Below are 25234 nucleotides of genomic sequence, written 5' to 3'. Positions count from 1 at the left end.
TCCTACACGTGTGCTCATGGCTAGGGCAAAAGTTGGGGTAAGCCTGACCGAGGGAAAATGAAAAATGTTGGGTTTAAGGCTGCCCACTCAGATTCATGCCAGCCAGGCAGAAACCGACAATGTTGGCACCTACCTCAGCTTAAACCCCACACCTTCACTTTGGCTGTTCTCTGAGGAGCAAGGTCAGACCTTTCCTGTTGAAACTAGGGATAAATACTGAATGGAAATCAGACTAAAACCAAACGGGGGCAGACTCTCCCATTCCTACCAAGTTATGGGAAGGGGGAATTATCTACCACCTAGCAGCACAAATTGCCTGGCAGCTCATCTCATTTTCCTTGTGGTGGGAAGATACTGAGGGCGGGGCTGAGCCTATGGGACATGGATGGTCAGCACATCATTAGATGATTGATCTGGGTCTCTGTGTCCAGCTTCTCACTGCCACAGGCAATATCATTAATTCTTATTAATTTTCTTCAACACAATCTCTTATACAGAGGTCAAACACTGAGCTCAGCACTATGTGGGGTCCATAGCCTACCAAAAGGTTATCCTGAACATCTTGTTTCAGGAAAACTTCTCTCAAAAATCCCAGCCTATGTTTGTTCATGGCCAGTACTGCCATTTAGCAAGCTCTCCTCCCCCTTCCTGGCTCTCCAGATGTACCTGGGGGTTCAGCCACCCCACCTCGTCCTTTGCCTGTCTGGGAAAACCGCACACAGCTGTTTCAGACAAAATCCTGTCCTCCCTGACAAATCCATTGGCCTTCCTCCCTGGACTGTTTCCAGTCTGAATCCACCTTTCCATTGAAGAGTATATCAAATAAGGTCCTTTAAGTCCAGCATCTATAAACTCACCTATTTTTACTGCACATCTCCTCCAAAGAATCTCTTACAATCATAACCTCTCTTTCACTGATGCTGTTATAGTAGGTCTTAATCCTGAACTCCTCCTCTTAAAATGTGCTTTAAATGTTTTAATACCTCCGAGGTCAAACTAAAAAGCCTGTAGGTGCTGCGGCCAGTTTCTTCATTTCCTGAACTGTTGGTATGATGTTCACTATTTGCCAGTGCTATGTTAATACATCTTATCTTGCTATTGCTGTGGGCAGGGAGCACTGCACATGTTTAGTTATCACAGGTCAGATGATGAGTGGGAACTCATTAAACCACAGTAATTAATTGCTGGCAACCATCTGGCCACCCCTGAGCAGTAGTGAACAACGTAAGCAGCAGAACTAATGGTGCCTCCTTGCCAGTATTTGTCTCTCCCATGTGGATCCTCTGATAGCTAATAAAAGCTGAGACTTTATCTCAAAGCAGACACAAAGACAGTCTCTCTCTCGCCTCCTCTCCTCTATCTGAGCACCTGCTTTCACGTAATCTTTAGGAGCTGGGTATCTTTGACACCACTAGCGTTCAATCAATCATTGATGGAACTGGTTAATGCTTTACAAGTTATGAGGAAGCAACAGATAGCAAATGCTGTGATGGCATCACCGTCATTTCCCCATGCAGTTAGACAGGGGGAAAAAAAATAGGGTTTTTAAATCTATCCATTAACCTTTGTTTGGGGGTAGATGGCAGTTTTGTTATATTGACAGCTGCTTTAAAACTTGGGACTGGCTTTAAGGTTTTATTATATAAAGCCTCCCAAGGCTGAACCACTTTAATGCATTAAGTAAAAGAAAGTTGTGTCTGACCCAAAGTTATTAAAAGTAATTGAGATCACATTGGGACAAAATGTTATTTTCCTAAATGCCTGTGTTGCAAAAGATATTAATCTTGTTTGCCTGCAAGATGGCTGGCTCTGCTGAAACAGGGTAGATGCTACAATTAGATAGATTTAATTCCTCCTCAGCAGTGCTCTGTAATATGATTTCATCCTCTTCCCCTTCTTCTTTTCTTTCTATCTCAGTTATGATGGACTGTCTGCCCAGCTCTAGGCACAGCATGGGAACTCACACTCAATTTGAAGCACTCAGTGCCTTGGGAAGCATTAACACTATGTGACCTGGGGAATATTAAGCTGAGGAGCAAGGGCTTCTTTGCAGCATTTGCATTACACACCATTTCTTAACCATGGGAGGAACAGGAAAGGACAGATTTCAGAGATTTTTGGAAACCAAATGGGGGGTCTGAGGAAAGGGTGTCACTTACCTTTTCTTCAGGGATTGGTGGGGTGCAGAAACTAATGAGGATGATGATAATCGCAGTGAGGACACAGAGGATGAGGGCAAAGTAGAGGTAGTGCAAGTCCTTTAGCACAGCTGGTCTTCTGTCATCCTCACCACAAGACGGTGTGCTATAAATAAACTCGATGATCATCCGAACAAGACCAACAGCTAGCCCGATCATGAGGCCCCAGAAAGCACCCTGAGAAAAGGCAAGCATAAAGAAAAGGTCACTGCATGTTACCTTTAGCTGAAGTTTCCCTTCCCTTCCTTTCCCTTCCCTTCTCCTCTTTCCCCCTTTCCCTTTCCTTTCTTTTTATTTTCATCTGTTCCTTAGACCAAGACTTTTCATGCCTGATGGAAACCCACACTGACATGCATCAAAAGAGGATGTCTTCAGTTAAAAATCTTCATTTTCTGTTTCTGCCCTTGAACATGGAACATATAGAGCACAGATAATGCGAGAGTCTCCTCCTAAAAACATGCCTCCAACTAGACTTTGATACATTGCCCATAAAGTGCGGGACAACTTTGCCTTTCATGCTTTCAAATGAGACTGCCAAACAGTACCACTTACAGTAGCTTCTTGGAAGCAAGCACACATACACCAGAGACTGGGCTAAGATCCACTAACGCATGCCAGGAAAAGGCTGCCTCTTTGTAACACTTCAGCTGGACTGGCTTTGAGTTTAAAGAGTCTCAAAGGCTAGGTACTGAGGAGAGAGTTATTTATTTATTTATTTTATCAAATTAAATATGTATATCAATTGGTTGTTGACACTCTACTTACAGGCTCATTAATCCTCTTGCAGAAGACTGCCAAGATGAAGAGAGCTGTGATCGGTGGGGCAAGATAGCTGGTTATGGACTGTATGTAGTCAAAGAGCTTCCCACTGTTGGCTGATTGAATGATCGGGATCCAGAGAATACTGATGACTATGAGGATGAGGATAAAGACTCTGGAAGACAAGGATAAAATTGTATTAGCTCTGCAGGTAGTGGACTCCACCTGAAAATGAAATCTTGCAGCAAAACAGACTTCCAACTGCTCTCAGAGTTTCCTAAGAAAAAATCCACAATCACTCCCAAGAAGAACCTTTCCCTGTGTACACCAGAAAAGCGAAAATTGTTCTCTTCTAGAAAGTCAAGTCAACCACTTCCCAAAGCTAACTTCACAGATTTCAGAGCAAGTTGAGCTGGGACTTGCCAGTCAACATGCATAAGAGAGCCATAAGGGCATGGTGGCTCCCACCATGAGCTGGATCAGTGCAAGCCCTTCAACCTGATGTGTCCTAGAGAGTGACATGTTCTTCAAAGACTAGGTCTTGGATGTGGCAGAGAGACGGAGCTGAAAGCTTATGGAAGCAATCTTTCTGCCACCTTCCCAAGTAGGTAACATGCTCAATCTAGTGCCTTTGCCAAATCCCAACTCCTTTGCTGCTTATTAAAATTGCTTCTGGGGTCTCAGGTGCATACCATAGCCTTCCATCTTTGCGCTGTATGTTATAGAGGTGTCCCCATATTGCTGAACAAGCGGTACTTCCCCTCTCACTACTCTACAGTGGTGGACTATGAGATTACCTGCAGCCTTCAACCACCTGAAAGCAAACTTTAAAACTTAATGCTCATGAGTGGAGAGAAAAGCACCACAAACGTGCAGAATGCAGCTTAAATTCGGCTGTCAGGAGGAGTACTTTATATGCCCCTGATATAATGCAGTACCAAAGCTTGCTCACAACGGGCACTATAATTTATCACAGAGATAGAGAGCTGGGAGGCCCAACTCTCTGCACTTTTCCCTGGGAGAAAGAAGTAATTGTAGAGTATCACTCCTGTGTGATGCAAAAATAACATGTTCTTAGAGACCGCCGGAGACCAGTGACTCCAGAGCACCTTTGGCTTTTCTAAGAGTTGCATTTAAGGCAGTATTTTTGTTAAGTTTAAAGAAGGGAGAAGCAATGATCTACCTAGCTCAGTGGTACACTCAGTGTTTCCTTTTGACCAGCTCTATCTGAGGTGAAGCTGGAAAATTTAATGCTCTTTCCCAGGCTGTATTCCTGCTCTATATTTTAGGCACCAGTTTTTTTCTAGTGAGTCCAGACTGGGGAATGTAAATGCTGCACTCAAATCAGATTGACGAGAGCAACAAGACATAAAGAAATGTATGGACCTGCCCACAATCATCAGCTCCTGCTCTGAAGCCTTTCGGCGGATCCGCTGCCAGATGTCTATAACGAAGAGAGTGCTGCTGCTGTTGAAAATGGAGGTGAGGGAACTCATCAAGGCTGCCATCATCACGGCAATCATCAAACCACGGAGCCCTAGGGAAGCAAAAAAGAGAAGGAAAATCAGGACTAGACCTTTGGCCTCTCAGCACTGTTTTTTCATCCTGATGTCTGGTAACCGTGGTAAGATTTCCTCATCCTTAGGATGGGTAAGGGCAGTCTGATCCCCTCACACAGAGCGTGGCTCAAGCCCACCTCCACAAGTATAAAGGTTTCTCACCATCGGGCATGAGTTCTATCACAAGTTTGGGGTAAGCAATGTTGGAACAACCCACTGCAGCTCCACAGACCCTTTTACAGATGTCCGGGTCCACACAGCCCACTTCATCTGTAGAAGACAGAAAAACAAGAAGTCAGAATAAACCCCACCGAGCCATGGGTGGTTTAATTTGAGGGAACAAATCTTGAGGCCTTGTGAGGTTTCATATAAATTCAGAAGTGCAGCTGGAATACAGCTAGAATGAGTGGAGCTAAAGAACATTTTACATCGTAAAGTAAAGGTGAAACTTCAAGATGACATTTTGCAATTCTGTTCAGGGTGTAGATATAACTCTTCTGAATGTTGTGTAATTGTAATGCTTGATTTTTTATTTGTGGGAAATGGACTGTTTCCATGAACCTGCCAGCTAGGTTACCAAGGATGCTGCAGGCTGACTTACTCCTATTTGAGGAAATCTAAGAGAGAGGGACTTTCCTCCAGGAATGCTCCTCCCAACCAGGGTATTCTTCCTGGGAAGTGGCAGGCTCCAGAGAAACCAGCAATGAGAGCCTCTTGGGAGACAACAGGAGGGGAATCCTTGGTCTTTCACAAAAGAGGGGTGTTTTGCATAATCCACCAGGAACTGCATGAATCTGTGTGGTAGATTGCTAAAACTCTCACCAACCACCTAATGAAAACAATCCGTAGGGCCTGAGGGACAACCTCAGTGCTCTGTGTATTTCATCACACTGACTTCAGACAGACAGGTGGGTGCGTGCCACATCCACAGCACAGAGCTATGTGACCCCAGTGGCAAAATATGCCCCATATGGATCCTCCCAGTGAATTCTGCCACTGTGAGAGCACTGGAGTTAGAGGAAGGGCACGGGAACACCATTGTACAACAGGAATCTATATGGATATGGCTGGAAGTCAGCAGTTTCTGAGGTGTAAAAGTGCTGGCAGACCTGTGTGGGGTTAGGGTCACGGTAGGTGTAAAGCTCTGCGGCAAGGAACATGGGAAGGCTTACCTGGGTAAAGAGCTCTGCTGATCATTCCTGGCAGGACAATGAAAAACATAGGGAAGATTTTCAGATACCCTCCCAGCACCGATCCACCTTTGGCATGGGAGAGGTTCTTGGCAGAGAGAGACCTCTGGACTATCACCTGCGATCAGTGCAGAAAGGGAGCAGAGGGTAAAACAGAAGCACTACAGAGAGAGCAGGATCCATCCTCTCTCTGACTCTCGTTCCCATGGATGACTTTCATCCAGCAGGATCCCAGGGTGTTTTGCATGCCAATGGCAACTTTCCCATCTCGGTTGACTGCAGCCTGCTGCCACTGCTCAGAGCTCAGTGCACAGGCTATACGGGAGGGCAGCATGGAAATTTCCTTTACAGGAATCATTTCGCCCTTGACTGAAATGAGGCCACCCTGACGACTGGAGACAGCAGCTGTACGGCAGCAAGAGACAAGGGATGAAGCAGACTGTGTGTGTTTTGGTAAAAGTTCAGTGGTGGGTTTTCATAATTATCCCATCTCAAAGCACAAAAGCACTGTGTCTTGAGAAACAAACACTGTTTTTTCTTGTTTGTAGCTTGGAAAGGAATAAGAAATGCGAGACCTTCAGGAATATGAATGGCTTGTCTGGAGGTCATACAAGGTCACTGCAGAGCCAGCTCCACATCCACATTTTCATACCCTTGTCACGCTAACTGCATGAAGATTCCCAGTACTCACCAGCCCACAGCGAGGTAAAGATGAAAGAATATAACCTGCTCTCTCTGCATCTAGAAGTGCACAAAGTTAGCAGCTTGCTGGGAAGGGGGAAGGAGTGAGCTATTCTGGTCTAGACTAGTAAAAAGGTAGTAACTCCAGCACAGTGAGACATGGTCATGTTTCAGCTGACAGATCCACCAGCTGAGGAGTGGGCTGTAAATAATAGTGTGGTGGTTTGCCTGCAGAGGGAAAGACTCTCTTTACCTGGTCAGTGCACCAGCACCAAAGAGCCAGCACAGAGAGACCAAATATAAGGCCAGGCCAGGGAATGTCTCCTGTGACTGGATCCCTGAACAAGTGAAAGGCATCTGCACGTGGGAGGTGACAGGTTGTGTTTGGGACTATGATCTTTGGTATTGCTGTGCTGTATTTCTCCTGAAGTCCTTCATACCAGCCAACTTTTTCAAATCCTGAGAAGAAAGTGACAGCAATTTAAGGTCTGATGCATCCTACAAAGTTATTTCTTTATCTCGGTCTCATAATTACTCTTATCTTCCCCTCAGACCCTTTCTTTTCATCCCACCCTCACTCTGGCAGTCAAGGTTTCCACAGGAGTCAGTTGAATCTCGCCCAGAGTCCTTGTGGTTTTAACAGTGCATCCTGGCAGAGGATCCATGCAGGAAAAACTCCATGATCCTAATCCCCACAATGTCCCCAGCATAATGGAAAATATTACTGCTTTCCATAATGTCTCACCTCTTACCGATGTTAGGATGAGGTACCTTTGAGCTAATGGATATTTGGCCAATGCCGTAAAGTAACATAAATTTTTGTGACTTGAATGTCACATTTCTGGAATGCCAAGTCTTTGCTCATACACCCTCCAAGAGCTATAGCAGGAAGGTATGACATGAAATAATTTGTATTTCTGTTTGCTAAGAAGACTTAAAGCAAAGACTGATGGTGGTCAGTTCATCGTTGCTTTTTTTATTTTTTATAATGCTCAGTTACACCCAGGTGAATACACAGTAACTCCCAAAGTCAACAGGGACAGTCAGCATAATGGCTCTGAACTTACATAAGCACAGCGAGAGCTGCATTTGGCCCTGGGAATGCAGTGTTGTGAGCCCTTTGGCAACCCCAGGTAGATTCAAACCTTTGCTGTGAAGTTATGCAGAACCTCACCTCCATACAGTTAGTGCAAAGGAGGAAACCAGTCTGACAACCTGGCAAATGTTAGTTGTGCTGGTACCACTTCTGTGAGTGGTTGAAACTCATTTGTGCATCATACGTGAAAGGGTGAGGTACCTGCTAAGGTCTAATGACCTTGGGACCATTGAACTAGCGCATGATGCCACCGCAGGTTCCCCTTACCTAAGAACATGAGGACCAAAGCTCCCAGCACCATGATCAGGGTTTGCAGCACGTCTGTGTAGATCACAGCCGTTAAGCCACCTGTCAGGAGAACCAGAGACAACAGGCAGAGTGCATCACCATGTACATGAAACAGGTACCTCACCTGGAAAAAGGATTTCCTTGGCCCCAGCCCTGTGATTTCAGGACAGAGCCACTGGGAGAAGCTGGCACTGAGCTGGTCCCCAAGGAGCCTATAACTGTCACAAGCCCTCCCATGAGGCACAGCCCAAAGGGCTTTTCTACATTTATGAGAGGATTCGGAAGCAGTTCAGCATCTTAATATCTAAAGTTGTTAATGTTACAAAAAAGAGAAAAAAAGAGCAAATACGGGCAGTGGTGATTATCTGCACAGAGGGAGCAGGGAACCTTCTTCAGTGTTAAAAAATCCTCTAGAAAACAGTAATGTTCCTCCCATACCAGTTTCCCTTGCAGCAGGAGGGGAGAGGGGAATAGCCAGAGGTCCCCAGCAGCTGGGAGTGACAGGGCAGGTACTACCAGCAAGAGGGAGAATCTCCCCCTCAGACCTGGACCTGAATACTTACCCCTGTGTAGGAAAGGGGAAATATATCCTAGGCTTCAGTTTATAATGTTTCTTTCAAAATTAGCTATTTACCAGCTATGGTGTAGACAGCAGTCACTGCTAGCAAGACCACAGTGGACAAGTAGAGGTTCCAGCCCAAAGAGATTTGGATGAACAATGCTCCAGAAAAAATGTCTGTCTGGAATAAAAAAAAGACAAAAAACACCACAAGGGCAGTCTGGCATTAGTAGCGCTCCGTGCAAGTGAAATCTAATAAAGCAGCCTGCAGCCCTCTGCAGCTGAAAACATCGATGGAGGAGGACACCAGGAAGGTGAAGTGAAAGAGGAGGAGAGAGCATGGGGCTGTTGGCTGTGAACCATCTTGTTCTCAGGGTAAGGAAAATCATTCCTCCAGGTCAGCACTTTCAGAGGCTGGGGCAGCAGGAGGGTAAAAATCAAGGTCCTACGCCAAGGGACTAAAAAGTCATCAAAATAAAGACTATCTTACAGGCAGCCTCCATGGTAAGTAACCCTCACTGGCACAGAGAAGCATTGGTGGAAACTGTCACTCCTTTTGCTGACTGTGAAGACACTCATGGGGAGCAGGAGCCCAGGTATCCACAGGTACAGGGGAGGGAAAGGAGGGCAAATAGCAGAGACCAGTTTCTTCCCAAGACTACATGTTGGTGGCCTAGTGGCCAGAGGACAATCCTGCTTGAGAAACCCCTGAAGAATCACTGATGCCTTGCACCATGATTTATTTATCTGAAAAGGTCAACAGCTTGCTTTTCTATTCATGCAGTTCAACATACTAGAATGACTCCAGAAAAACTAGTTATACCTGCTGAGGACCTCGATAGACATACAGAAACCCCCATGGGCTTTGTTTTGCTTGGACCTGCTGGCAGAGAGAGTGAAACCAGAAACTGGGCAAAACCTGGAATTATACAGATAACATCACTGAAATGCAGAAGGCGATACGGGAGATGTTTATGTTGGGAAATGAATTTGAAGGACACCTGCAAATCTGGAATGGGGTGAGATGTAGGTGAAGACATTTGCCAAGGGAGACCGAAGGGATGGGGCAAGATTTCTATTTGCTGTGCCTGAAATAAGCACCTTAAAAACACACACCCAGCGCAACTCCTAGCCTCCGCAACCCTGAGACAGGACAAACACCGTCAGTACCTCCACAGGAGTCACTGTGTCTTCCATACACTTTTTTGCTCTCCATACAAACACCTTGGTAGCTATGCAGGATCAGTCCTTTGACAACACTGTTTATTGAGCTCTCTGTTTTTCTTTGCAAGCAGGGAAGACTCTGCAGTGCCCTAGTTTGGGCAAAAAGCACAGGGAGAAAAATCCTTCTTGTAACCAACTGCCTGCTGTCCAGCCAGCCGCTAAATGAGCTCTCTACAAACAATAGCACCGCTTAATAGAAAGCACCTGTCATGTCCATAAAGTCCACCAGCCACATCCGTCAGCCACGCGTGAATTAGCTGCACAGAGGAGAAATCACTGAGATGAAACAGCAATGACTGAGGCCAGGGTCCTGCTCTAAAAGGCACTGGCAAATACTGCTCTGCTGAAGGTCATTTTGAAAGACTGGTCTGGTTCTGCCCGTACATTGACTGTGCAGCGGTGACCAGTGTAGTGCTGTTGCAGGAGAGATCTTCGATTTACCCCTCATGGCTAAAGAGGCTTCAAATACCTCTTTGCAAGACCTCATCCTGGGCAATGTTTCAAGCCCAGAGAGCAACGCTCCCAGAGGCAGTTGTGGCAGCGATGGGTGACATGACCAAGAGCTGGCCATTAGAAGAGGAAATCTATCCCATAATCCCAGCCTGGAACTCCTCTGCATGCACCTCCCAGGACCTGAGGCATAATAAGCCTGGGAGGAGGACCCTGAAGCCAGCTGCAAAAGGCACATGGGTGCCTCATCTCCAGTCAATGTCTTCCAAGGCCATTTGACATCTAAACACTTCAGTAGGGTCTATGAAAACTGACTTGCACTGGCCGTGGGATGATCAGCTGGAGACAAAGGACTGACATTTTCAGACCCTGTAATGGACTCTGAAATACTGTCCTCTCTCTCCAAAGGCACAGGTAGCTCTTAGCAAATCTCTGAGCTTAAGTTCTGCCTTTTTATTAACAGCATTTAAATGAAGAGAAATATCCAGTAGCTTACATTGCTTTTTTTGGCTGCTAGCATGGTACAATGCTACAAGCAATCCAGGAAAGATGCCGAGTTTTGTCTTCAGCCAGAACCTACCTCCCTTTCACCGTACCGTTTTTATACAACACAAGTCACAGGAAGAGAGAATAACCACAACACACCCAATGCTGAAAACTCAGCTATAAGAACAACAGCAGATTTATGATAATTTAAGAGAATTTCACACCTAAAAGACGCAGCATGCCAGATCCTCAGATGGGGTAATGCCGCAGTTCCCTTGTCTATACTGCCTAAGGTTTGATCTGATAGAAGAGGAAAAGCAGGCAGACAGCTATGGTACTTATACTGTTCAGTAATTAGCTGCCAAATCCCTGTAAAGTTCTCACTGTGCATTGCTGTTTAATGAGGGCTCTCTCTCTTAGGATAGGTCTCCCTGATCAATAGAGAGGCAGGTATTTACTGGAGCAAAGCAGCACACTAACACACTGCTACTGTTTCTGGTAGCTGAGCTGGTCCTTTCAAGGACATCGAGTTATTTCTGAGCAGCCCTGCATTGTGCCAAGATGACCTACCACTGCCCTAGACACAAGGGTCATGTTCAATTGGATACATACGGATATCTTGGTGAATATATAGAGAATGAGGGACAGTACAGACATGTAGATCTGTATCCTTTGCCCTCCAAATCTCTTCTGCAGGTACTCGGGCATTGTGACCACTCCTGCTGCGATGTAAACAGGGACAAAGATCCAGCCAAGAGCCAGAAGTGCCCAGGTAGCCTGTTAAGGAGACAGAGAAAATAAAGGTACGTGAGTCAACAGATGGGAACATCCTTCTCCTCTGTTCTTTCAGTGGACATACTAAGAAAGCAGAAAGGTATAGTGCCATGCAGTGTATTTGGGAGGCAGTCTGACTTTTTCTCCCTGCTCAGAAGATGACATGACAAATGGAGGAATTACTACAATCTAGCTAGAAGCTTTTGAAATTATCCTACTAAGCCTTGTGTCTCTCTGTCATGGGTGGCACGTCCTGTTCCATCCTCCTTTGAGGCAAGATGGTGTATTCTGTTGCTCTGGATCTCTGACCTATAGTGCGGTATTTGGTGGCCTTTCAAACCGCTGATGCTGTGGCAGTGAAGAGTTAAGTGATTCAGAGAAGGATGGGAGCATCTGTTTGTTGCTTGATTAGCAAGTGATGAGGCTGAGGCAGCAGACTGTCCCTGCGGAGCATAAAAATAAGCAACAGCAAGACTCTGCTGGGATGTTCTCCTTGCAGGCTGACGCAGATGTGCTTCTGTTGCTGGTAGATAAAGGGGCAGTTCAGTTGCTTTGCAACAGGTGAAAGGTCTTTTGGAAGGTGTAAAGGCATCTCCCATCACATATTTCTTCTCTGAAACACAGCAAAAGCCCAAACAGAAGATCCTGAACATAAATAAAAGCCATTGGATTATCAAACATCACCTGGCTGTCTCAGGCCATTACCTTTCATCCAAGTACCTTACATTAGTCCAAATTTTACTTTGATCAGCTATTTAAGTTACCAGAAATGAAACTAATGCCGGTGAGCAGAGGTTGTGAGTGATTGAGGAGAACAGCCATGACTCCTGCAGTGGCAGAGGCTGGCTTAGGTAAAAGATACTTATATGATCCCTGCAGCTGAGCGATGTCCCATGGCAAAGGGAGAGAATAACAGCATTCTAAGGCCCATTTCCAATCCGAAAGAAATGAATCTAAACTCATGAAGTTAGATTTTCCCTGACATACAATCTTGTCTCCATGGGCTTCTAAAATGAACTAAATAGATGAACTTAAAGTGATATTGGTATGTCCTACATGCACCGGGCTGAACACAGGCGCCGGTTTCTTCACAGATTACTTCAAGGTGATCTTAATGGTTTAGAAAAAACAACAGTGCAGTGAATAGATATCCCAGGAAAGAGCTTTTGGTGGGCCCTGCCTGTGCTTGGCAAGTATCCGGCAGTATTAGCACTCTCTGCTGATACAGACAAGAGATTTAGAGTTAGGTGAGTGATGTTTATTGTGAGGCTGGCACTAATCTCACTCCTCATCACTGCAGCTGAGAAATTTCATTAGCATCACACACAAAGGGTCTGGTTTTCATGCTCTGTGTGGTGTCAGTGGCAATTTTCCAGGCCACTTCAATAAGGCAGAATGAGACCTGCCTTCACACCCAGATGTTCACCCAAGAGACGTCACATTTTGGCAGCTGACAGGTGAATACAGGGTTGCCGATTCTCATGGTTTTACACTGAATTTAGCACCACATGCTGCTTTTTTTGAAACTCCCTGTACCCAGAATCCTGTGAGTATCCAAGTACCTATTCAACATTCATTATCTTTTATTTTAATCTTCATGAGTGCAGACTAAAGCTTAAAAATATGGCCATGTGCTTCTGGGAAGGTCAAAGAGCTAATAATTTTAGTGGATTCCACTTAAACTAAAATAAAGATCTCATGTTTTTAAGGTTGTCTGAATGTCTGGAGGCTTCTCTCCTGAGGCTTGAGAACTTGTAGCTGCTGATACTGTTAAGCATCTGATTTTGGAGACAAACCCTCATCCCCTTTGTAAACAATGACATCTTAGTTGACAACATAACTGACTTACGTTCCACTCAAAGCCCCCGACAGCAAGGCCCCCAGCTGCTCCAGTGCCCGCCAGGCCGATGAATAAGCCACTGCCCACATTGCTTGACATCAAGGATGCTCCAATCTGAAACACATGACACAGGCACAAAACCCAGAAAGTCACCCTGAGAAACTTCTGTATCAGCCCAAGCATTTCCCCTGGGTACTGTCTTTTCTCTCTGGCTTCTGGCAGGTCAGTAGCTGGGTGCTAATGGAGAGTTGAGTTTTCCTTCTCCTTTTAAAGCAGCTATGGTTTTATGTCTTAAAATGGGTGTGTCTGCTCCCTTCCACCACCCCCACTCCAATGCAAAGCTTCATCTCAGAATCGAGGTTCACTTTGTTAGTGGTTCCCCTGAGATACGTGCCTGTTATGGGGAGTACGGCGAGGTGAGGGAAGTCTGGTGGCAGCCACAGACACCTGAGTGTCCGTGAAACATGATGCATTTCCCATTCCCTTATTACTCAGCCAACAACACACCTTCTCCAGCCTCGCTGCCCCTTGCTCTACCTCTCCATGTCTCGCTGACAGCCCAGCCTCTTTTAAGTCTTGCACTGCACATGCACGTGGTGCTTTACACAGCTATAGCGACCACGGTGCTCTCCCGGAGCTCCTCCTAAGGGAGGCGATTCCTGAACCATAGCAGGGAAGACCTTAGGAACATGCAGGCCCTTTGTGTTTAATGTCTACACATAGGTTCAAAGACATTCAGCTCTTCAGTAGGCTGGAAAATGCTAATGCCTCAAGTAAACTTTGACTGCAAGCTGTGGGCATGGCAGGCTGTCCCCGCCATGGCTCATTGGCACTCTAATTGGAAGAATACAAGCTCCAAGGCGCTTTGAACAGGGCAAAGACAATCTGACTTAATTACTACTTTTATTTGGCATACCGCCTCAAGCTCCTTTCTGTACACCAACGACAAATCTCTCACAGGGTCAAATGAGAAGTTACCCGGAGGACAAGTCTAGCCCTTTTGTCTCTAGTGGAAGTTTGCTTTTAGACACACGGCCTACAAGGAGCTTTTCTCTCCTCAGTACTGCTACGTGTGAAACAAGGAATGATGGAATTTGATCTGCTTCTCACCTCTGAGCAAGGTAAAACATTAATATGGCATCAACAACCACACTGATTCCTGCCAACAGCTCTGCGTTTTTGTCTAAGAAAACTCTTGATTAGAGAGCTGGCTGCTGCAACATGAATTTGCAGCTGAGGCAGGGACTGATGCTCTCAAGAAATGTAAACAGTTTTCCTAATATCTATATCAGACACACAAATACGGAAGATAAATTGCACAGGAGCAGCAATGTAATATCAGGATTTAGTTGAGGCTGTCTAACACACAGCAGAAATCTGTCACCCCTGTAAAAAAAAATAAAATAAAATACATGTAAGCCAGTCATGTACTCAAGGTGAAAGTCACTTGGAGCTGCCTGCAGGAGTGCTGCAGAGGTGGAATCAGCTCTCTGACAAACAAAACTGAAAAGCAAACAACGTTAGACGTTGCTTTAAACCTAGAATGGTAAGTCAGGAGAACCCAGAGCCAACACAGTCTGTGGCCACCTGCGCTTGGTGCCAAAAGCAATGAGAATGTTTTTGGGTTGGTTTTTTTTAAAGAAAAAAAGAATGATGCTGGGGAAAAAATGTTTCATTTTGGTACCTTTAATTTTTTCCCCCTCCAAATTAGAGAAAACCCTCAAGCCAAGCTTTTCCATTAAATGTCACTTGGCCAAGACAGAAATATAAAGAACGTTTAAGAAATAACAGATTTTAGAGGGGAGGGTGTGTCACCGATGGAAGAGATTGAAAATCTAGCCTAGTGAATTTATGGGCAATGTACATCCAAAGGAAAGAAATAAAAAAAATGCAGTGTTTTGGTTGAGAAGTGCATTCTGTTGCTCACTGGAGAGATATATGGTGCTAGAGTCTGGCACTGGCTGAGAAGGATCTTTATTCCTGTGGTGGTTTTATTCCTTTCAAACTTTGAATTATCTTTATATGTACCTTTCACTCCCAAGTAAAGGTGCCTTCAATAGATTTTTTTTTTCTTCATAGTGAAGATTTATGCTTTGGTGGTTTGAAGTTTATATTTTTTACATCGTTAGTCAATAATCTCAGCTTTACTCTAAACAGCAAAGCCTCAGAAAGTCCTGGCCTTTGGGATTACTTTTTCTTCGGTTTCTAAATGCTTTTTTACTGGATAGCACATTCCTAGATTACCTAACGCTTTCTTGGCTTGGGGACAACAGTATCTTTGGTGAGTTGGGACCAAAGACTTTCAAACCCAGCTAGAAGCCAGCGCTCCCTCACTTCCATCAATGCCAACATTTTTATTGCTGACATTCGCAGAAAATTGAGAGCTGAAAAAAACTGAAGATGCTGAGCTATCCTTTAGACCCAGCAGCTCCAGGCTGTAGCCCATTAACAGAGCTGCATGGGACGATTCCTCGTGGATCCTTTTAATCTCAAGACTACAATCAAACACGCAGGGACTGGGTCCCCTCACTAGACCTGCCCTCCTTACATCCAGAATTGCTTTAGAACCATGAGGAAGAGAAGGATGCATTTCACTCACAGGCCACCAAGTCATGGATCGTCCAGCTAGGAAATAGCCTCCAATAGTCCCCCGGCTTGCTCGTATCGATGACTGGAAGCACAGGAAAAAGAAAAGTATTTTCCTCCATTCACCCACCCTCAAGTCAGACCCAGTACCCACCTTGAAACATCCCACCAGCACCCTTTTGCACCGCCCTCGCCCTACTCCTTGGGTGTTTCTGCAGGCGGCTGGCTCGCCTCGCTCAGAGCAGCACAGACAGCTCAGTGCATGGCTCTGACGCGGGATGAAGCAAGGGCCCCCTGTGGAAGGCATCTAATTTTGAGGAATCCAGGGGTCTGTCTGCTCTCAGCCATGTGAAGATACACGTTTGCAGCTCCAAGAAAGACTGCCCACCTTCTGACAATGGTATGCATTCAAAGGAAGCATTTCCCTCCTCACTGTCCAGCACCCCTAGCAAATGTCTTCAGAACCAAACAGGGGAGAAAATGGCACAGGGGTAAGAATCAGAGGACAACCCTGCATCCCGCGGGATGCCAGCAAGGACTGCATTTGGGCACGGCATGCAGGTGCACTCCAGCATGACTAGCAATGCCCTGCTGCAGCTCCTGCTGCCCTTGCTTCTTCCCACTGCTGTGGATTCAGGGTTCCCAGCAGCCCCACACTTGCATGGCCACATCACACAGCCTGATCCAGGAACCGCGTGAGAACTTCAGTGATTTCAAGAGCAATAGGATGTCCATAGGCCAGCAAGCCCCTCCGGTGTGAGTTAGGCTGAGTGTGCTTGCTGTTTGCAGCAACCACAAACTTGCCATCAGGCACCATAATAAAATGGTTTGCTGCGAAGCACGTATGCACATGGTGGCACCCAGACTGGTGAGCAGCACTGCCACCAAGCCAGGAGAAGCCTGAATGCCTGATCTCAGCGTTAGCTCCAAAACTGCTTTTGTGCATCTGTTAAGTATGCCAGGCTTCACCCATTGCTTCTGCCTGTCTGGGTGCAGGTTTTTGATAGTCCAGCTTTGGAAAGAAGCTGCTTGTACCTATTTAATGACTTCTGCTTGAATGTACCAATTAGGAAAGAACACTTCAGCCAACCAGAACATTATAGGTCTCTATGAAAGAGGCCTTTGCAAAGCTGCATGAACAAATTATTAACAACAATCTTTCCAAAGCTTTTTAAAGTCCCACTTCAGTTTCCTCCACCCTGACCCTGGATTTTCTTTTGTCCCCTGCCTGCTGGCACCTTGGTGTGAGACAACATTGCAGCACAGGAGGTAGTCATCATCCCCAGAACAACGTCCAGGGAATGACCCCTTGTTTGTCCCTATGTGGGGGTGGTGGTGAGGGCTCGCAGGAAGGTCACTGCCACCCCCAAACCTGCTCAATAGTTCCTGGGGTAACAGTGTGCACAGAGGATGCCCTGTGCAGGCAGGAGGGGTCCAGGGAGGATCAAAGGCTCTCCACCTTAGGCAGACCTAAACCCAGTCACCTTGAGGACTCACCCATATCCCGACAGTGAGGACAAAGGCGAAGTATAAAACCACGACGATGATGTCTGCCACCCCAAAGGCCGCTGTTGTGTCCCCCAGCAGCGTGGGCAGCTCTGTGGTGGCTGGGGTCGGCTGGCTCATGGCTGCAGGCGAACTGCTCATTCTCTTTCTCACACTGGACTTTGGTGCAAGTTGGCCTTCATTGCTTCCCTTGTAATAATTAACAAGGTGGAGAAGGTGTGAGTGGGGGAGCCGGAGCCAGGCAGGACTGTGGCTAACGTTTTCCCAGCAGGCCCCAGCAGGAGCTTTGGCTCCGTGGTTCATCAGTGCGGGCCTCCCCCACAGCTTTGCAGTGTGATCATCCCTCCCAGATGCTCCTGCATCCTTTTACCAGCAGTCCCCTCTCCTGCCCATTTACCCACTGGTGACAGCCTCTGGGACAGCAAACAGATAAGTGTCACATTGTCATGTACCCCAGCTCTCTCACATCACTTTCCCCACAGCATCCTATAGGAGAAAGTTCCTCCTAAGAGGAGCTGCCCTAGAAGGGAGTTGGTCTTTCTTCCTGGTGTGGGTGGTAAGGATACTGATCTGTGCAGGATAGGTGCAGCACTGCACCCACACCCAAGGAGCAGGACCAGCCACAGGACAGGGCACCAGTGCCCCTTTCCTCACTGGGTCCAGCCGTGTGCTCCCTCTTCCCGTGTCCTGTGCTGCAGCTCAGGCATTGTCCATGCTGCAGAGACCACAGCCCCAGCGGATGGTCAGCAGACAGGGAGTGCATGTTACAGTGCACATACACATTGCAGACAGCAACAGGGGGAGCACAGGGAGGAGACAGCTGAGTTGTCTTGGCAGACTCTCCAGCGTGCACATGGCCAGCAGCGAAGGAGTTAAGCTGCTTGCGTGGCAAGCAGAGCCAATGCCAGGTCACCTACATGAGTCAGGAAAGCTGCAGTGGCAGCAGAGGCAGCAGCTGTCCTGGGGCATGGGCTGGTAGGAGGGGGCTGTCCCCTACCACAGCAGCAAAGTGCCAGCCACAGGTCCTCCTCCCCACCCTGCCAGCCAGCCTCCTGGGGTGGCAGGGTCGTTTCTCAGCTGCGTGGGGCATCCAGCCCTTCTCTGCCGTTTAACGCTGGGGCCTGGCATGACCCATGCCTCCACCTCCCTCTGCACCAGGGCCCTGCTCAGGGGCACCAGGAGTCCACGACAGTCCCTGCAGCTGCTTCAGTTGATGGTCATAACCCAAGAGCCTGAGACAGACAGGCACAGACCTAGCTTCTCGGTGCGGTTCTTAATGATGCTAAAAGACAGTTGCCTCCCACAGATTTTGGCTCCTGACACCACCCTCAAAGCTAGGGGAGCTTGTGGCATCCATTTCCTCCTTAGTTTATAAATACAAGCATCTCCAGACCATGCCTGGCCCAGGTCACCCTCTGGAGATATCTCTCCTCCCTCTCCACTGACTGAGGAAGAGCTACTTTTCTCCTTTCTGTTGAGTGCCCACAGTGCTGTGAAGACCCCTCCAAGACAGTGTCACTGTGCCCACCCACTGTAGCACCAGGGAAATCACAGGTATGCTGGAGAGGTTTCCTGAGTGCTTCTGTGGAGGGATGATGCTGTAGAAGACAAGGCAGTGGGTTGGGCTGCAGGCAAAGGCAAGGTCTATGACTGATGTTCTGGGAGAGGTTTGGTTTGGGGCTGCCAACCTGGCAGGCTCAGCAGGGCTTACCCTGGAGCACGTGAGTAAAGAAATCATGATGGGCTGTAGCTGGATGCTAAAAAAAAAACCCAGGGGAACACTTGGGGGACACATAGGGTGGCTCTGACTGTGACACCAGCCACCAAGACTCAAGCTCAAACATAGCTGCAAAGGTCCCTCCGCTACCTCTGTCAGCAGCTATCTCATACCTGCCGATGGGGGACCAGGGCACACAGCTGAGGACACCAGCCTGGTTTGGAAACAAGGTCTCCAAACACCAGCCCACTGAATGAGGGTGTGGGTCACGCCGCCCCTCTGCTCCTGTGTTAGCGCAGCTTTGGGAGATTGCTCAAGGCTCCTACCAGGGTTTGCAGAGCCATGACAGAGCTGGCTGTGTGGCACAAGCCTTCTCCAGGCAGTCCTCTGGTCCTCAAAGAAGAACCATCTCCTTCCTCTGCCATCCATGGTCCCCATGACATACCAGATGGGACATTTTAAACTGAAGTGAGCTTTGCTTGTTCTTGGGTTCAACAGAGGCAACAAAATTTCTCTCTCAATTTGTTTTACCCCTCTGTCCCAGTGTTTTCTTGCCAATGCTGCCTACCTACGTGCTCATTAACTGCTCTGCTAAAGCAAGGTGCCCATCCACCCCTGCTCCTCAGTCCGAGACTCTCTGGAAGCAGTACCTCATTATCCACAAGATGCTTTTCAAGACTGAAATGTTTCAACAAGCTGAAGTACAGTTACCAGAAATTAAATATCTGGAAGCTTAAATCCCCAGGTGTAAGCAGGCAGCTCTCCCTGTGCAGAGCTGATTTACGCTCACCCACACACTTTTCCCTCTTAACACCACAGAACCCGAAAGCAAAAAGACAGACACCTGATCTTGAAACACATTAAATTCCTGCCCAATACGCCAACATAGCCAGTATCCCCAGTCTTCCCAAACTGGGAATCTTGATCCCCACAGGGAGCCCAACCCAAAGTACTTTCCCAACCCAGACCTTCACCCCACCTTCCCAAGGCCCTGCACCAGCAGCAATTAACACTTGCAGACACCTGAAAGCTTATACCCCTGAAAAGTAAACACATCTAATAAGCCGTTCCCAGCAGCTGCGAGCTATCACAGATCCACCTGACCCACTAGGATATTAGCTTATGGTGGCAGGATGCTGTCAAGTGTTATTACACCAAGTGGATCATCCCAAGCCCTAGTGATCAACCCCGGTGCAATTGAGTAGGATTGCAGTGGCTGTACATCAAGCACGGATGATACCTCAAGCGTGTCTGTGGCAGTCCCCTTCTTCGCTGCTCAGTAGTCTCGTGGCCCTTTACCCTCAATCCCATTCAGGCAGGACTTGCTTCTTCCCACTCCTTGGGGCTGGCTGCAGAGGCGTGCTTCTCTCATGTTTTCCCCGGGCTGTGGCCGCCGTCCCTGCCCACAGCTGAGGGGGTGACGCATACCAGCATTGCGTGACACTCACCTTGGCTCCTGCCCAGGCGAGAAGCAGCATGGAGCAGGCTGTAAGGTGCACGCCTCCGCCAGGCCCCAGCAGCAGGACAGCGCTTATCTCCTGCTCCACGCACTAAGTCAACATCGGTGGCTATTCACCCCCAGGAGATGTGGCACTCCTTGCCCTGGGAACCGATTGGGGAATTCACATGCCCAGGAAACAATAAAAATTCAACACAGCTGACAAACAAACAAGCAGCCATCGGAGTGAAAGCTATTACAGCAGCATAAGCCCAGCAGGTGCAAGCAGGCACTATTGATTTTGGAGGAGGCACACTGCTTTGCTTCTGCTTATCTCCCGGGCACCTGGCAAGGTACCTCGAATACTCTGGTCAACCGTTAGGGCAAACCCATCTTTCCCCGCAGGCAGAGCACCTCAAAGCCTCCAAGCAATGTAGGTGAAGCTGAATTTTGCTTCCCCAAAGCTAAGGGGCAGGTTGGCTTACATTGTCTGTGTTGGTGGGAGCGGTGGCAGAGGAAGCACTGGGCACGGTGGGGAGGGGTGAGCTGGTGAACACAGGGGATGAAGCTGGTGTGGGGTGCTACCCATGGCAGAAACAGGTGCTGATGGAGGCGCTGGCTGTACTTAACGGGGGTAACAGACACCGAAGGCTGAGCAAAGTAATACAGGTCTCCATCCTCTTCCCATTCCCCTCCTGAGACATTTCTCCTCTACCTTCCAAAACATTTTTCCTCCTCTCTCCAGGACTCACTCCCTAGCACATGCCTGGCTGCGTGCAGTCTTTCTTTTGTCTTCAGGAGGGCTGAGAGCAGCGCTAGCAAATGAGGAGCAGAAGCCACCCTCTGGAACTCCGATGGTGGGGCTTGGGGCTGCTTCACTTGTCTCATCTCCTTGGTCAGAGATGGACCCATGGGCATTGAGCCCTGCAGCCACAGCCTCACCCAGCATGATCATGATGCCCCGCGGCGGTGGAGGGCAGGCTGCAGAGGAGCAGCAGCCCCGTAAAACCTCACCGTTTATGCAGGACCTCCGAGCGGCACCCCAACTGCCACAGGCCTCCTGCAGCACAGTTAATATACTCTCCTCTCCTTGCAGCAAAAGTGACAGGACATTTAGTGTCCTCTTGTGGAGTGTGCGCCTCACTCATGTCACAGCAGCTGAGAATGAGCCCTTCAGGGAATGGAAATTATAAGTGGCTTTTCAAAGTGGGCAGCTAAAAAAAGAAAAACAACCCAAAACCAAAAAAACCCAGAAGTGTTGAAGAGCAAGTGTTTCTGGGGCAAAGGATGTTCAGTTAAGTGACAGGTAATTATTTTTGCAAATGTTAACGAATAAATGTACTTCCTCTTCATTACAAAGGTACTTCACAGTTGTCAGCAAATAGCTCCGATGACAATTAGTGAATTTCTAAATGGATTGAGAGTTTGGCTTCTATAGAGATAACAATGCAACAAGGCAAGACGTTAGCCAGCCCTCATGTCTCACCTCCCGGGGGGATTTTTTCTCCGTGCTGGGTGGGTGAGGCATTCAGCTAACCAATATTTCCCTCTCAGCCCTGTCTCAGGGGGAATGACTCTTGAATGAGATCCAGCGGTTTAATTTTGGTTTGGTACGAACGGGCTTTAGATGTCTGTAAGGTCTAAAGGCAAGCTGCTCGCTCAGGACCCGCTCCGCAGGGCCCCGGGCAGGCGCAGCCCCGGGCAGCCGCAGCAGCGCTACCACAGCTCTTTTCTTCCCTCTGCAGGCCACACTCCGCTTTTCACTCCTGGACCGGCCCATAAACCTGGAGCAAGTCCATCACCGCAAGTCTCCTTGCATTGTTTTTGTTTTCGTTTATCCAACCGCCGGGTGAGTCAGGAATACCCGTGCTGGAGGCAGTGGGACACGCACCGCGCAGAAGAACCGGGGAAGGTGCTGGTTTCGGTGGGAATTTTGGTACTTTGGCAGGCTCCTTTGTGCACCCCTCGGACCAGGGGGAAAGCTCGCAGCTCCCTGCGCTGGAGACTACCCTTGTCCGCTTCTGGGGCAGGGAAAAGCCCCACAGAGGACGCGCTTGCTTAGTTTCAGCCCCGTGCAATGCTGGTGCAGAGGCAGGCGGGCTCACGTGGGATGTACTTTTGTTGGGCTTTCCCCTTGGCAGGGAGCTGCGAGCATGTACCGATCCCAGCAAACAGCACTGACCACCACTTACAACCTCCTCACTCTGTCCCGAAGATTACCTGTAGCCCCTGCCTGAGCACTGTGGACCCGTGACACTGTCATTTCTGTGTAGATTAAGGATAGCCTTGACATACAGGGCAGTTTCAAGTTAGAATATAGTTTTTGCTACACTTAATTAGGACAGTTAAATGAAAGCAGTTGCCTTGGGCTAAGCATGGCATTACTAACTGGTCAGTCTAGGCTGAAGCAAACATTACTGAGTCTCATCACATCCACCTTTAACCATACAATTCATCTGCCACCCCAAACAAGGGTTTACACCTCCCTGTTCAGCTGAGCTGCCACAGCTCCTCTAGTCACCCCTTCCATCCTCATGCATCCCACCAGGAAACTTCTATGACTGCTGGGAAACTAAAGTGAGAAGCCACAGGAGGAGCTTCAAGTCACACTTCCAGCTGTGGCTGCCTAGAGAAATCATTCTAGGACCGAGCAGACTTAGACTGGATAAAATATGTCATACTTACTGAGTGACTTTTCTGACTAACAGCCAGACTTTGAAAGATATTAGCAAGGGTAAAACATTAAGTGACAGAACAAGGACACTTTAGATGAAGGATGTTGTTCTCCCTTTAATTTACTCCCCTGTACAGCCTTGCAAAGATCTCAGCAGAGTAAGTGTCCTTATTGATGGATATGCTATCCTTGTTAAGATGGGACAATACACTTATTTACAGCTTTCATCATTGCCATGAAGGCACAAAGCAAACAGATATAACTAATGAAGATTTAGCTATTACATAATGTCTTTGCCAGCTCCATGCAGAAGTCTGGGTAAAAGCCCTGGGAATAAATCTTCCTGTAAGAGCATTTTTAATGAATGTAAGACATGAAGAGACCTGCTTGTAGTTGGTATTAAGACACTTGGTGTTGTTTTTCTGGAAAGATGGCTCAGGTTTGGAGTAAAAATGAAATTATTCTCTGAGAAACACCAAGGAAGTGAAAGCCACATAAGCCCTATGATGTGAGCTGTGAATTAGTGTGTTCATGGTGATGGTCCACAATAAGGCTGTTGTGAGCTGTGACCATTAGCTAGCACCAGCAAGATGAAGATTCAGTAATAATGAATCAACAAGCAATAGCAATGGAGGAGTTGCAGTAAAAACAAGCCCACCTTGTTTTATCCTCTCCGGGTGCCTCTGATGACAGCCAGCCAAGGGGGAGGGCAGGAGCAGGCAAGTCATGCCGCTTGGAACAGCAATGCTCCACAGCAAAGCAGGTAAGATAATGCTTCACAGCCCCTGCAAGGGGCATGTTTGGTAGGTACCACAGGAACAACTGGTTTCCTTTGATGTTCTCCTGCAATCTACTGCCTGAGAATCACGAGGAACTTAAACCATGACTGGCAAAACCAGAGGCAGTGCACAATCACCTGGAAAGCTCCTGTGGGACAGGGAATAGGATGCCTATTTGTTTCCTGGTATGACCTTGCACAATCCTTTTACAGATCACACAGTGGGGAAGCAAACAGTCTTTGCTGAATTATTCTGAAGTGTGTTCTGTAAAAAAAAAAGCACTCCCTACGTACAATTAAGAAATGATCCAATGTATTTAAATTTTCACTGTGTAGCCCATTTCAAGAGAAAATGCCCCAAAACAAAGCCACAGATGTCAACAGCCTGAGATTTCAGAACTGCAGATTCAGATACATATCGGCAGCTTGATCCATCTCTGCTTGGTGACTATTTAGAAAGATCCTTCTTCTTCATGTCAGGAAAAAAAATGGCAAGGAAGAATTAGGTCCTTCATTTTAGAGTTAGGAGGCAGGATAAGGACATTCTCCTTTGTGACAGATTAGTCAGTGTCTCAGGGTTTGGGGGTTGTTCTCACCAGGAGCTACAGCCCAGTACAAACCTGCTTATTTAGAAATATTGAAGTCCAACAGAAGGAATCAGGGAAAGGTTTCTTCCCAGCTGGTACTTTTTCCCAGAGCCCTACAGGGCTTTTATTAAAGTTACAAGGTCTTCCCCATGATCTTCTGTGTTCCCTCTTTCCCTCCCTCATATGCAGGTCCCTCACCCACTGTCTGTTCTCCATGTTTGCACCAAGGCCCCAGAGAAAACATCTCTGCCAGCCTGACTTGGCTGCTGACCCTCCCTTGAATGCAGTCTTGGGAGTCCGGAGCAGCAGCTCCTCTTGCTCCAGTGAGCGGTCTATGAACAAGTCTAATTTCTTTTCACATCCGGGCTCAGTGAAAGACAACTATATTTCATTGTCGCTTCCCTGTAGTTACTGTGTTACAGACTCATGGAACTGGAAATGAAATCCATGTCTTTTGAACCAAACCCCATAGCTGCAATACCCTTTTTCGAGCTTCAGCAAGAGCTTTCTGCAAAGCCTGTTGATGCATTTCTAGTTGGAACACTTTTCAAAGCAAACCGGACAGATAATTTTTTTTTTTATAGAAAGGAGAATTTAAGGATGCTGCATTTCCTTTGGCTAGTTGATAAAATAGATGTCGAAAAGCTCTAAGGATGAAGGATATATATGAAGTGAGTACAGTCTTCAGAGTTACTATCCCTAAGGAAAAGAACCAGAAAGGAAGGCTAAGCCAAAATAGTTGCTGAAAAAAATGAAAAAGGAAAAAAAAAAAATCAAACTTAATGGTTTGTTACAGTTTGCGGGGACTGAGGAAACAAAGTCTGGAACTGAAGGAGTTGTCAGA

The 25234-nt window shown here is 47.3% G+C and overlaps 1 protein-coding gene across 1 annotated transcript in view; it reads right to left on the bottom strand.

Moving 5' to 3' along the window:
* SLC5A9 (solute carrier family 5 member 9) overlaps positions 1-20286 on the bottom strand; it is a 28862-nt gene extending 8576 nt beyond the window's left edge. The window contains exons 1-13 of the mRNA XM_040610304.1: positions 20154-20286; positions 17188-17385; positions 15704-15775; positions 13114-13218; positions 11103-11267; positions 8406-8511; positions 7751-7831; positions 6641-6846; positions 5689-5824; positions 4679-4786; positions 4344-4494; positions 2964-3132; positions 2160-2375 (exon numbers count right to left, since the gene is read on the bottom strand). Of these exons, the coding sequence (XP_040466238.1) occupies positions 2160-2375; positions 2964-3132; positions 4344-4494; positions 4679-4786; positions 5689-5824; positions 6641-6846; positions 7751-7831; positions 8406-8511; positions 11103-11267; positions 13114-13218; positions 15704-15775; positions 17188-17337 (1665 nt within the window). The 5' untranslated portion in view covers positions 17338-17385; positions 20154-20286. The remainder of the gene's footprint in view (positions 1-2159; positions 2376-2963; positions 3133-4343; positions 4495-4678; positions 4787-5688; positions 5825-6640; positions 6847-7750; positions 7832-8405; positions 8512-11102; positions 11268-13113; positions 13219-15703; positions 15776-17187; positions 17386-20153) is intronic.
* Positions 20287-25234: the final 4948 nt, after the last annotated feature.

Source organism: Falco naumanni, chromosome 11 (assembly GCF_017639655.2).
Source record: "Falco naumanni isolate bFalNau1 chromosome 11, bFalNau1.pat, whole genome shotgun sequence".
In the NCBI taxonomy this organism is placed as follows: Eukaryota; Metazoa; Chordata; class Aves; order Falconiformes; family Falconidae; genus Falco; species Falco naumanni.
This window is presented reverse-complemented; position numbering and strand designations above follow the sequence as displayed.